This window comes from Ochotona curzoniae, unplaced genomic scaffold, assembly GCF_017591425.1.
Source record: "Ochotona curzoniae isolate NIBS_2020 unplaced genomic scaffold, NIBS_Ocur_1.0 patch433, whole genome shotgun sequence".
In the NCBI taxonomy this organism is placed as follows: Eukaryota; Metazoa; Chordata; class Mammalia; order Lagomorpha; family Ochotonidae; genus Ochotona; species Ochotona curzoniae.
Window position 1 is genome coordinate 256,671 of NW_024467010.1, and position 12,363 is coordinate 269,033.

General features: G+C 63.8%; 2 protein-coding genes across 2 annotated transcripts; both read right to left on the minus strand.

The window, feature by feature from the left end:
* Positions 1-4,507: 4,507 nt before the first annotated feature.
* LOC121167842 (methionine-R-sulfoxide reductase B1-like) lies at positions 4,508-6,938 on the minus strand. The gene is made up of 4 exons (XM_040997517.1): positions 6,871-6,938; positions 6,076-6,224; positions 5,423-5,537; positions 4,508-4,979 (listed from the first exon to the last, which is right to left on the minus strand). The coding sequence occupies exons 1-4, from the start codon at positions 6,923-6,925 to the stop codon at positions 4,948-4,950; spliced, it is 351 nt and encodes a 116-aa protein (XP_040853451.1). The 5' UTR covers positions 6,926-6,938; the 3' UTR covers positions 4,508-4,947.
* Positions 6,939-7,300: 362 nt separating this feature from the next.
* Positions 7,301-11,574, minus strand: LOC121167898 (60S ribosomal protein L3-like). The gene is made up of 10 exons (XM_040997601.1): positions 11,522-11,574; positions 10,933-11,125; positions 10,158-10,326; positions 9,625-9,760; positions 8,471-8,657; positions 8,169-8,329; positions 7,908-8,009; positions 7,644-7,739; positions 7,437-7,556; positions 7,301-7,357 (listed from the first exon to the last, which is right to left on the minus strand). The coding sequence occupies exons 1-10, from the start codon at positions 11,522-11,524 to the stop codon at positions 7,301-7,303; spliced, it is 1,224 nt and encodes a 407-aa protein (XP_040853535.1). The 5' UTR covers positions 11,525-11,574.
* Between the last annotated feature and the right edge of the window lie 789 nt (positions 11,575-12,363).

Below are 12,363 nucleotides of genomic sequence, written 5' to 3' on the forward strand. Positions count from 1 at the left end.
GCGCGAGGCGGGGCCGGAACGCTCCGCCCGGTCCAGGGCTGTGGCCCCACCTGGAACACCCGGGAAGCCGCAGTGACCACGGGAACCTGGTCCCGGCGTCTTGAGCCCTGAGCTGGGGGGCCCCAGCACCGCACTCACCACACCAACCCCGCCCCTCTCGAATCACAGGAGGTGCGCGGACCGAGTGCTGGCCCGGTGAGAGCTGCGTGGCTGGACCCAGTGGACCAAAGAAGCAGGCGGCCTCTGCGCCTGGCCCGGACACGGGGGCAGGGAGCTGCACCAGTGGTGTCATGCCAGTACGCAGCCTAGGGCGTGGGTCTGCAGCAAGACTTGGAGGTGAGGGCTGATGGGGATGGCTCGGGGATTGGGACACACATAAGGATGAGCTGAATTCGAACCTGTTGGCACTGTTCTACTTGACTTAGCCCACCTGGCAGCACCCGAGACGTTGGCAGAGCAACCCTGCCTACAGAAATGAAGGTGGGGAGGCTCTGCCTGCGTCTCCCAGAGTGTGATTCCTGCCTGGGTCACCTGCCCCCAGCACGACCTGCCTGGGGAAGGCAGGCAAGCGGTAAACTGAGCCACGCCCTCCCACTGCTGGGGCGCCTCTGGGGGGACAGCTGTCGGCCCTGACCCACAGACCTGGCTAGAGGAGGCCCCACAGGGCCAATGGACCAAGACCCACCAGGTCCCAGGACCCGGAGCCCACAGCTGCACGTGCCAGGTCGCAGCAAGCCTCAGCCCGGAGCTCTGAATGGCATCGTGTTGTGTTTGGCGTGCTGGCACTCACGGGGTCAGTGGAAGCTCACCCTCTGGTCTAGCTTGCAGGAGCTTTGTTCCAGCCAGGCTGGTTCTTCCCTCTGGCCTTTGCCAGGCTGCGGCCCCTGCTGGCTTCCTTCTACTCAGTTCCCCCTCCCCACACCAGCCAGAAAACTTGGCAGGAGGAACTGGTCCCCATGAGGACACAAGGAGGAATGGGCCCGGGGGGCCGGAGTCAGCATGGAGACTCGGGAGCTTTCCCTTCCACCTGCTCTAGCATGAAGGGCGGATGGGAGCCCGGGGCCTGCAGCTGGCACACACAGCCCAGACTGCCCTGGGCCCCACTCTGGTCAAGAGCAGAAGGCACATTCCTTGGCTCAACCATCAGACACATGGACAGCCAGCAGGTGCACCTCAGGAGACGGCTGACGGGACGGGGCGGGCGCAGCAGGAGGGTACAGCGAGTCCAGGGGCAGGACGAGGGGGCCCAGCCCAGCCCCCTGGACCCTGGCCAGGCTGTGTGGGTGTGCCTCCACCTCCCCTTGCAGACTGGCGATTTCCCTGTGGAGGGCTTTGATTGACATCTGTCTTGACCTCCCCTTGAACTCCAGAAGAGCAGGGGCAGTGCCAGCCATGGTCCAGCTGTGGCCCGTGGGGGGGTGTGTCCCTCCCCTGCACCACCACTCTGCCCCTTGCCCCGTGGATCCCCTCCCCAGGGAGGGTGTGTGTACAAGAGTCTATGACCCTGGCGGGTGTTTCCTCCTGTGTGGGGGCTGCTAGAGAGCTCCCCACACACAGGGGCGCAGGAACTTGTGCTCTGGTTAGCACACCCTCCCCACCTATTCCTCTAACCCGCAAAGGGAGTGGTGGGAGGGCGTCGTGGCCAGGCCCAGCTGGCCTTGATTCGTGTGAGGTTTTTCCACTTGGGATGCCAGCTTTGCCCCTACACACAAAGGATGTGGCTCCCTCCCAGGAAGAGGACCCCAAAGGGACATCTCCCCCCGCGCACGCCGCCTGCGCTCCGCTGCTCAAGGCCAGGGCGCCCCCTGCTGGCAGGTGTGAGCAGGGCGGTGAGCGCTGGAGGGGCTTGGACCTCCTACCCACTGCCCAGCCTGGGGTGGGGACCCCTTGCTGACCCTCCTGGGGCGGTTGGGAAGCAGCCAGAGGCATGGGAGTGCTCAGGTGAGCACTTCATTCTGCAAATATTTGCTGCCCACAGCCCTGAGACAGTGGCCAGGTGGTCTGTTGGCAGCTTACCCAGACCTCCCAGAACACAGCCCTTGGTCCCCAGGGAAGCACCTGACACAGGTGGGAGAGGACAGGCTGTGTTCTCACAGTGGTTGCAGGTGCCAGGTCCCTGGGAGGGGAGGGAGCCGGGGCACTAGTGCTAGAAACACCACCCTGTCCTCCGTCCAGCCCTGCCAGCCAGGCCCCGCCAGCCAGGCCCCCCAGCCCTGACACCCACTCCCAGGACAGAGTGTGCACATGAGCATGGGGCCCTCAGAGGGACGCAGGCAACTCCCACCGGTTCCCCATCCCCAGCCTCTGCCCGCTGACCCAGCTGTGGCCCTGAGCCTGGGGACACAGCCTGGATGGGTCAGCCAGGTTTGCCGGAGGCTGGTCTGTTCTTGGGCCATGTCCAGGGACAAACTGGACCAGGGCAAGGTGCCAGGAATGCCAAGGCCAAGGCCCAGCCTTGGAACCCGACTCCTGTCTGATCCACTACAACCACCTGGAGTGTCCAGCAGCAGCTCACGTGTGGTGGGCACAGCCCCTGCAGAGCTCCTCCCAGTGGAGCCCCTGCCCCATTTCCAGTGGCGATGCCCCTGAGGACACGTGGTCTGCCTGCAACCACTTGCTGCCCGATGAGAGTGTAGGCCAGCCTGAGCCGGTACTGGGAGGCAGAGGCACCCGAGGGCCAAGGGGGGAGCTGCAGTAGGAGTGGGGCACCCCGCTCACCAGCAGCACCCCCAAAAGGTACACTCGGTTCTAGTCCCCAGATCTAGAGGCTGCCAAAGCCAGCACCAAGTAGGAGGACCCGACCCTGGCCCCCCAGCTCCGAATGCCAGCCATGGTGGAGAAGGGGGCTGGCTCTCATACCCCTCCCCCCACGTCCAGCCCTCCTCCAAGCAGGACATCCCCTAGCCCCTCTGTGCCAATCCACATCTGGGAGCCAGGGCCCCTGCACAGCTCCTATTCCCAGTGGACCCATCCCCTCAAGCCAACAGCAACGGCCCCTTTCCACCTTCCCCAACACAAGAGACTCGCTGGTGACCAGCCACAGGTCCCCTGGACATGGGGAGACCTGGGCTGTGAGGAGGAGCAAGGGCTGACTGGGGCCCCTCCCAGGAGGCCGCCTGCCCTGGGAGGCCTGCATCCAACCAGCTCCAGTGGGCCCTGGGGAAGGGGCTGCACCAGCCCCTACACCAGATCTGTGCCAGCCCTGCCCTCTCATCCTGACATCACTCCAGCTGACTGCAGGTCCCAGTGCCAGCTGTTCCAAGAGGCAAACCAGAGAGGAGGGCAGTCCTTCACCACAGCTCAGTCCCCAGATGCCCACAGTGGCCAGGGCCAGGTTGAGGTGGGCTTCTGGAATACCTGCCCCGACATGTGAGACGCAGACAGAACCCCAGGTTCCTGGTGTTGCTCATTTGGGGAGTGAACCTACAGATCTCTCTCCTCCTTTCCCGCTCCAATACTTTTTTTTTTTCCCCTTAAAAAGAGGGCTGGTAGGAACCCAGCACGGTGGCCTAGCAGTCAAAGTCCTCACCTTGAAGGCGTCAGGATTCCATATGGACACTGGTTCTAATCCTGGCAGGCCCACTTCCCATCCAGCTCCCTGCTTGTGACCTGGGAAAGCAGGATGGCCCAAAGCCTTGGGACCCTGTACCCGCGTGGGAGACCCAGAAGAAGCCCATGGCTCCTGGCTTTGGAGTGGATCAGCACCAGCTGTTGTGCTTACTTGGGGAGTGAATCATCGGTCAGAAGATCTTCCTCTGTCTCTCCTCCTCTCTCTCTCTCTATCTATATATATGTATATATCTGACTTTGCAATAAAAATAAATACATCTTTAAGTAAATAAATAAGTAAATCTTTAAAAGGGGGAGGCTGATGTTGTGGCAAAGTGGGTTAAACCACTGTCTATGGTGCTGGTATCCCCTACAGGCTGGTTTGAGTCCCGGCTGCTCCACTTGCAATCCAGCTGCCTGCTGGTGGTATAGGTAGACACAGAAGATGGCCCAGAGGTTTGCACCCTGGCACCCTCATAGGAGACATGGAGGAAGCTCCTGGCTTCATTTGGACATCTGGGAAGTAGACCACCCAGATCTACACACCTGACTCAAATAAATAAATAAATCTTTAAAAAAAGGTTCATAGAAACTGGAATAAAAAAATTTTGGTGCAGAACTGTTCAAATCCATATATGGTTATTTCATAAGAGCCACTCCCCACAGACCCGCTGCAGGCAGTAGGCACTGCCTGTGGGCACACAAAACATGTGTTCCCACCCCCCAGGGCACGCCTGCTCCCATGATGGCACAGCACGTCCCCTGCCTGACCACAGGGGCCGAGCGGCAGCCCCTCCCTCCCCCAACACACACGCTGTGCCGTGACTGCCCCGCGTGCCCTGCTCACGGGGCGTCCCCTCCAGCCAGCACAAACCAGGAGAGTCGGCCTCAGCAGAGCCAGCAAGGTCACGGCCACCCCGACACGGTACAGAGAAGGCCTGGGACACACTGCGCAGCTGCTTCTGCTTTACTCTTTCCACACACGGACACACACGCACCCTGGCCAGCGAGGGCTCGCGAGCGTATGGCTGGGTGCTGGGGAGGGACAGGTGTGTGGGCAGGAGCTGTGCAGGTCTGGCCACAGAGTCTCAGCTGCTTCACCGAGTGCTCACGGAGCCTGCACGCCTGATGCAAGACGGAGGGTCTGAGGGCTGCTCCCAACAGGTCACAGACATCACCACTCTGGCTGGCCTAGAAGCGTTTGGCCAGAGCAGATCATGCAGTGACGAGGGCAGGGGCAGTGGCGGTGAGGGGAGTGGACCCCTCTGGGCAGGTCCAGGAGGGGCCTGAGACAGCTGTGCACACCCCGGGCCCAGCCAGGCAGACAAGCCACCTTTCCAAGGTGATCCTCCTGGCCGGGGAGCCAAGCATGGACACAGAAGGGGGCGTGGCAACCGCCTACTGTTCTTGGGAAGCAAGAGTGTCCCCACCTGAAAACACAGGGAGAGGAACCCATCATGGGGGACCGGGAGGGACGTGACCCGAGCCCTCCGGGGACAGCAGACACCAGGCCCCGGCAGTCCCATTGCATGGAGAATGGCCCCGGGGACAGCAAAGCAACAGCGAGGAGGGGAGCAGAGCTGTGCAAGGAGCCCCAGCGTTGGGGTCTGCAGACAGGCATGGGGGGACAACGGCCACACAGAACGCCTGCCATGTGGCCACATATGCACAGGGCTCTCACCAAGGGCACGAGGGCACGAGGGCATGGCTCTCATGGGCCGAGGTCAGGGTGAGGACAAGACCCAGAGAGGCTGGGACGCCAACCTTGGACTCCACTGCGAGAAGGGGCTGCCCGGCCTCTGCCATAGCCGCCCTAGGACCACCCTTTGTGGGGCACTCCCCCAGCACCCCCGGCCTGGGACAGTCCCCTCACCTTTAGGGACAAACTTGAGTGTGTTGCTGAAGATTCAGAAGCGTGACTGCCCTGGCTTCGGGCCATCATTGAGGAACTCATGGCCGAGCCGGTGGCCACACTTGCCACAGGACACCTGGGAGGACAAGGTCACCCCCTGGAGCAGCCACAGCAACTGCCAGATGACTGCCGGACTGCCCCAGGCAGCCTGGGAACCCGAGGGGCCGATGGCCTGGCTAGGCACTGGGGATGGCAGCCGTGCCCCCCGTGTCCCCCCCAGAACCCTAGACCTCCCTAAGGAACCAAGGTGTGGCATAGCAGGATAAGCCACCACCTGTGATGTCCGTACCCCATATGGGCCTGGTTCTAGTCCCAGCTGCTCCATTTCCCATCCAGCTCCCTGCTTGTGGCCTGGGAAAGCAGTGCAGGACGGCCCAAAGCCTTGGGACCCTGCACCCGTGTGGGAGGCCTGGAGGAGCTCCTGGCTCCGGCCTGGCACAGGCCCTGCTGGTTGTAGCTATCTGGGGAGTCAACCAGCAGGTGGAAGATCTCTAACTCTGCCTTTCAGATAAATCTTCTTTAAAAATTAAAATAAAAGCATCTGGGTGGCCACTCCCCGGCTGAGGCCTGAGCAGACTGGACCAGACGGAGTGGCCAGCTCCCGCGGGCAGCACCTTGAGAGCTCCAGGCCGGTTGTCCTCGGGACACTTGGTCACGCTGTCGGCATGAATGGTCTCGGTGAACGCAGGCCACGGGGACGAGTGAGCGTACTTGGAGCGGCTGGAGAAGAGCTCGTAGCCACACTTGGTGCACACGTATATGCCTGGGGGGCCAAATACCGGGGTCAGCAGCTGCTGCAGCCTCTGCCCAGTGGAGCTCTCCAGGACTGCAGGGTACCCCCCTGCTTCCCCAGGGGGGAGAGCTTGCAAAACCATGCCAGAACCCAGAACAGGAACTGCCAGGGCAGGACTGGATCCACCCTCTCCCATCGCCCCTGACCTTGAGCGGACAAGCGCCAGCAGCCGTCCAGGGCAGTGAGAATGGGGTCTCACATTGGCAGAACTGTTTGACCACCGGGGACCCAGGCCAGGGATCCGAGGATGGGGCGAGGTAATGCCCAGCAGCTGTTCCTCTCCACCCCTGCCCAGCCCCAGGGGCGCGTCCACTGCTCACAGGGGAACCCAGCCACAGGCCCAGCCCTGGACATATGTCAACCTCAGCGGGCGCCTCGGCAGGGCCTCTGGCCAGGGCCGGGGGGCCAGCCATGCCCCCAGTCGCCCCAGGCCCTACTACCACCGCCCAGGGCCAGGGGCCGGCGGCGGCTCGGTGAGCGGTCCCGGGACCCCGAGTCCTGAGCGGGCAGAGCCACGCAGGCCGCGCACCAGCCCCGGCCCGGCCGGCCCATCGCGCCCCTGCAAGCCCCAAGGCTTCCCAGCGCCACAGCCCCTGGAAGCCGCTGCCGGCCGAACCTGGCTCAAAGTGGTTCTGGAAGACCTCGCCCCCAAAGAAGCTGCAGAACGCCATAGCGTCGCCGGCCGCCGCGCAGCGGCCGCGCAGCCGCTTAAGGACCGAGGTGGGACCAATCAGCAGCGACTCCTCCCTACGTTGACCAATCATCGCCGAGGACACGCCCCTCCCGCCGGAAGCGTTCCGCTTCAGCCTTTAGAGGCCCCGCCCCCAGAGGAACCATCCTATCACTCTCATCAAGCCCCGCCCACCGAGCAAGGACCACTCCCGAGCCGCCTTCCCACGGCCCCGCCCCCGCGGCCCGAAACCCCGCCCCGCCCGGGGTGGCCGGCGCAGGGTGCGGGCTCGGCCCGGACAGTGCGAGACTAAGACGGCTGTGTCCGGCTTTTATTGGACGGATGGGGCAGCGGGCCGGGCTCCGTGTCCCGCCGCCTACAGGTCCCCCGCGGCCTCCGGCTTCTCCTTCTCCAGGTGCTTCTTCTGGGGGCCCTGGCGGGGACAGGAGGGCGTCACCCGCGGCACCGACTGGACGCCTCGGGCCCGCGGTGCGGGGGGACGGCCGGCTCACCATGAAGGCCCTCTTCTCCTGGGCCGTCTGGAAGCGGCCGTGCCCGAACTTGGAGGTGGTGTCGATGAACTTGAGCTCAATGCTCTCCAGGGCCCTGCGGCTGTGGTGCACCAGGAGGGACTGGGGGCCGAGGAGAGTCGGGTCACCTCCCGCCTGGCTCCTGCCGACCCGCGGCCCCGCGGAAGGCAGCGTCCCCCGCGCCCTGACCTTCCTCAGCGTGATCACCCGCTTCTTGGTGCCCGCAATGCAGCCCTTCAGCATGACGAAGTCGTTGTTAACCTCCCCGTAGTGAGGAAAGCCGCCCTGGGCAGAGGGTGGCGGGGAGAGGCACCGGTCAGGGGCCTGTGAGCCCGGGGCTCGCCCCACATCCCCTTGATCGCAGCGTCCACAGGGCATCGGGCGTTTGGCCTGCAGGGGTGGACGGCCGCTGTGGGCCCCGCAGGGCCGGGGCCAGCCGGGCTGCCTCCTCACCAGTGGTGTGATGCACTTGTCCGTCACGTCGTAGTTGGTGGACGCGTTGTTTCTAACCATCTTCCCATCCTGCACGTGCAGCCCCCGACCAATGCGGTAGATCTGTGCGGGGAAGGAGCGGCCGGGCGGTCAGCTCCTGGGGCCTGCTCACATCCCGGGGACATCCAGAGGCTGCACACACGTTCACACACACTCACACACACTCACTCACACTCACATACACTCACACACTCCCTGCTGGGGCTGGGGGCTGGAGCACACCTTCTTGTTGAGCTCCGTCCGGTGGTGGTAACCCTTCTGCCCAGCCCGGGCGATGGAGCAGCCTACACGGGCCGGGTGCCAGGCACCAATGCAGGCCACCTTGCGCAGGCCCTTGTGGGTCTTGCGCGGTAGCTTCTTGGTGTGCCAGCGGCTCGTGACCCCTGTAGGGGGAAGGTGCTGGGGGCTGAGAGATGTTCCAGCTGCCCCCGCCCACACACTGCCAACTCCCCTCTGACCCCCACCCCACCCCGTTGACCCCACCCCCACCCTGCCGGCCCCTACGCCACCCCGCTGGTCCCCACCTTTGACCCCCCGGCCCTTGGTGACAGCAATGACATCAATGACCTCGCTTTGGCTGAAGACGCTGTGCACCGGCACCTGCTTCTCCAGCCGGGCCTGGGCCCAGGCCACCTTCTCAGCCACTGTGCCGCCGTTCAGCTGGATCTCCATGATGTGGGCTTTCTTCTGCCGGAAGGGCAGCAGCTTCATCTGTGGAGTGTGCCTGGCGCGTGAGGGCAATATATGGGGCACTCAGGGCACCCAAGGTTTGGGGAGTCCGCATTGGAATGGGGCAGGGACGGGGAGAGAACAGCCTCCCTGGGCCTCTGGGGGTGCGGGAGAGCAGCATGCAGGAATAGAAGAGACTAATGTGGCCAGGTGGAGCTGGACAGGGGGTGACCAGAGGTGGACAGGGCTGACCAGAGCTGGACAGGGCTGACCAGAGGTGGACAGGGCTGACCAGAGCTGGACAGGGCGTGAGCAGAGGTGGACAGGGGGTGACCAGAGGTGGACAGGGCTGACCAGAGCTGGACAGGGGTGACCAGAGCTGGACAGGGCTGACCAGAGGTGGACAGGGGTGAGCAGAGCTGGACAGGGGGTGACCAGAGGTGGACAGGGGGTGACCAGAGGTGGACAGTGCTGACCAGAGCTGGACAGTGCTGACCAGAGCTGGACAGGGCGTGAGCAGGGCTGGACAGGGGGTGAGTGGACGTGGACAAGGGGTGAGCAGGGCAAATAGCTCAGTGTGTGCTTCACAGCGCCCATGGCCTGTGGTCTACCCGTCTGCTCAGGGCGATGGGCAGGCCCCAGTGGGCAGTTTGAGGTGGGGAGGGGGACAACCAAGAGGCCTTTCCTTGCCAGCTGGGTGTCCAGATGCTGCTGGGCGCCTGTCATCTGCATAAGCCCCCAGGGATAATGGTGGATTCACACACACTCGGTGGCAGAAGACACAGAGCCAGCAGCTGAGCCTTGCACTAGACGCTGGGCAGGAGCCCCCGGCCCATCGGGCCATCCCAGGCAGATGCCCCACTGCCCTGGACCCCTAGGAGGGCCCTGACACTGGACGTCCCACGCCTGTGCCCAGCGAAGCCTCCTGGCCAGCCCTTCGGGCCCCTGCAGCTGTCAGGAGTGTGCTATTTTGGGGCTGTTTTGCCGGCGGCGGGGAGGGCGCGCTGACCTGGGTGTGGACGATGACCCGGATAACTTTGCAGTGCTTCTTCATGGCAGCGAAGTCCCTCTGGAGCTGTCGCTTGCCATCGGCATCACGCCACCTTTTACAAGCCTTGGTGAAAGCCTTCTTCTTGCTCCTGTGCCTGAGCCACACAGGGGGAGCCCAGGGACCGGGGTGCTGTGCCGGGCAGTCGGCAGCGGGCACCCCTGGTGCTGAGCCCTGCCTGGAAATACCCCTGCAGAGCAGGCTCCCTCCCTGGCTGGTGGGACCCCAGGGTGTGTGGGAGCTTGGATAAGGGGATGTGGGCCAGCCCTGGGGTCCGACACCTGAGGCCAGCCTGTCTGCCGCTCTGCCCCACCGCTCACCCCACCTTACAGAAGCCTTGGACTTCCCGAGTCTGTGCAGAAGGGGCGGCGGGACTCATGCGCCCGCACACGGCCCTCCTGACCGCCCCCTCAGGGTCGGTCCTTGCCCTTCCCCCTAGGCCAGCATCCTCCCGGCCTTGGTCGGGCCAAGGGCTTGGCCAAGGGCGCCCTCACCAGTCCTTGTAGAAGCGGCGGCGGCATTCATCGCTGAGATGCTCGGCGAACACGGTCTTGAAGCTGCGCAGGCCGCGAGGCGTGGCCACGTAGCCCACCACGCCCACCACCACCAGCGGCGGCGTCTCCACTATGGTCACTGCCTCCACCTCCTCCCGCTTGGAGATTTCTAGGTGGGGTGCGAGAGGGGAAGGGGAGCTGTTCCCCATTGCGAGGGGCTGTCCCTCTTCTACCGGAGCCCCGAGTCATCACAGACGTATGTGTAGCTGTTACCCCATAAAGCACGATTTTGTGGATGTTACCGCTCGGGCGGCTTGGAAAACAGCTTGGCAGTGGCCCCAATGCCCCTCAGTGAAGGGCTCCACTTCCAATCCAGGTCCCCGCTGACGCGCGGGGAAGGCAATGGAGGGCGGCCCAAGTGCTGGAGACCAGCGCGCAGTTCCTGGCTCCTGGCCCAGGCCTGGCCATCGCAGCCATTTAAGCAAGTGGACCACCTCTCCCGGGAGGGGCCACGACTGACTCCAAGCAAAGAACCCAGGGAGCAGGTGGCCACCGCGGCCCAGACACCCAGGGCCACATAGGGCTGCGTTTGATGTGCAGCTTCCTGCTGAGGCAGCACCGCCCGCGGCTCAGGGGCCAGCTGGCACCACTGCCCTGACTGGGAATCCCTAGCCCAGGGTCTTGTCCTCTCTGTCAGCTGGCCCTCCCTGGACCCTGAGCGTGACTTCAGGTCCCCAGCCGCCCTGGGCTCCCCCACAACCTGACAGTGACTCACTGAGCCCCGGGCGGTGCACCTCCCGCAGGGTGTGTGTCATGCCCGCCTTGTAGCCCAGGAAGGCCGTGAGGTGCACAGGCTGGCTGGGGTCATCCCGTGGCCATGTCTTCACCTTGCCCCGGTGTCGGCGGCTCCTCTTGTGGGGCAGAAAGCCCAGGTGTCCGTGCCGAGGAGCTGAGAACTTCCGGTGGGACTGCAGGCAGAAGGGAGGGAGAGCGAAATGTGTGAGGATGAGCCCAGAGAGCCAGAGGGAGGCCGGCCGGCCCTTGGGCCTCCGTCCGTCCTCAGGCGGCTTCCCACCTCAGTGGGCTCGGCCTGCAGGGCTTGGCAGGGAAGCCCCCTCGGGCAGGAGGGCCCGGCGGCACGTGTGCCTGCCTAGCTCCTCATCCTGTCCATCCCACCTGCCCAGCCCTGCACCCCTGCTGCCTCCTCAGACCTCCTCAAGCTGCCCAGCCCTAAGAACCGCTCTCATTGGGAAGAGGCCAGAGTCAGCCTGTCTCCCTTCTCCCCGCAATGTGAAAGGCCACCCCCACCCTGGCTCCAGCTCAGCCCACACATGTCCCATGGCTGTGACCCTGGCTCCACTGACCATGGCTGCAGACCCCTGAGTGAGAAGGGGCCTCCCTGCCAGGCGCCGGAGGGCAAGTGGCAGGGCCGGGACACAGGCAGGCAGCTCCCGGATTTAGCACCTGGCAGGAGAGTGTGGTCATCTGCCACAGCGGCTTGGCCTCGGTGCCAGGAGCGGACAGCGGGGGAGGGGCACCTGGACTGGCCTTCCTTAAGCATAACCCTCTCTCAGGAGAACAACTCCCGTGTGCTAGGGGACAAACGGTCCTGCTGGGGGCTTCTGTCAGTCTGCATACTGGGGGGTCATGTTCTCCAGAGGGGAAGCAGCAAGGATGACCCAGCACCCCAAGTTCATGCAGGGGTAGCTTTTAAAATCTGGACCCCTAGGGACAGCACTGGGGTGCAGCACATTAGCCACTGGGGGTGCCTGGATCCCATGTTGGGATGCCACTGTGAGAATCCACACTTGCATTATTATTTTTTTAAGGCTTATTTATTTTTATTGCTAAGTCAGATATACATAGAGAGGAGGAGAGACAGAGAAGATCTTTTGTAAGATGAGTCACTCCCTACGCAGCCTCAACAGCTGGAGCTGAGCTGATCCAAAACCAGTGGCCTAGCAGCTAAAGTCCTCGCCGTGAACACGTCGGGATCCCCTATGGGCTGGCGCAGGTTCTAATCCCGGCAGCCCCGCTTCCCTTCCAGCTCCCTGCCTGTGGCCCGGGAAAGCAGTCGAGGACGGCCCAGGGCTTTGGGAACCTGCACCCGTGTGGGAGACCTGGAAGAGGCTCCTGGCTTCGGATCGGCATAGTATTGGCCGTTGCGCTCACTTGGGGAGTGAATCATTGGCTGGAAGATCTTCCT

Excerpts from the sequence above, each read along its gene's own strand:
- LOC121167898 (XM_040997601.1), bottom strand. Across the intron at positions 10,327-10,932 it reads GGTGCACCGCCCGGGGCTCA|AAATCTCCAAGCGGGAGGAG; the intron begins GTGAGTCACTGT and ends CACCCCACCTAG. Across the intron at positions 7,557-7,643 it reads GGGTGATCACGCTGAGGAAG|TCCCTCCTGGTGCACCACAG; the intron begins GTCAGGGCGCGG and ends CTCGGCCCCCAG.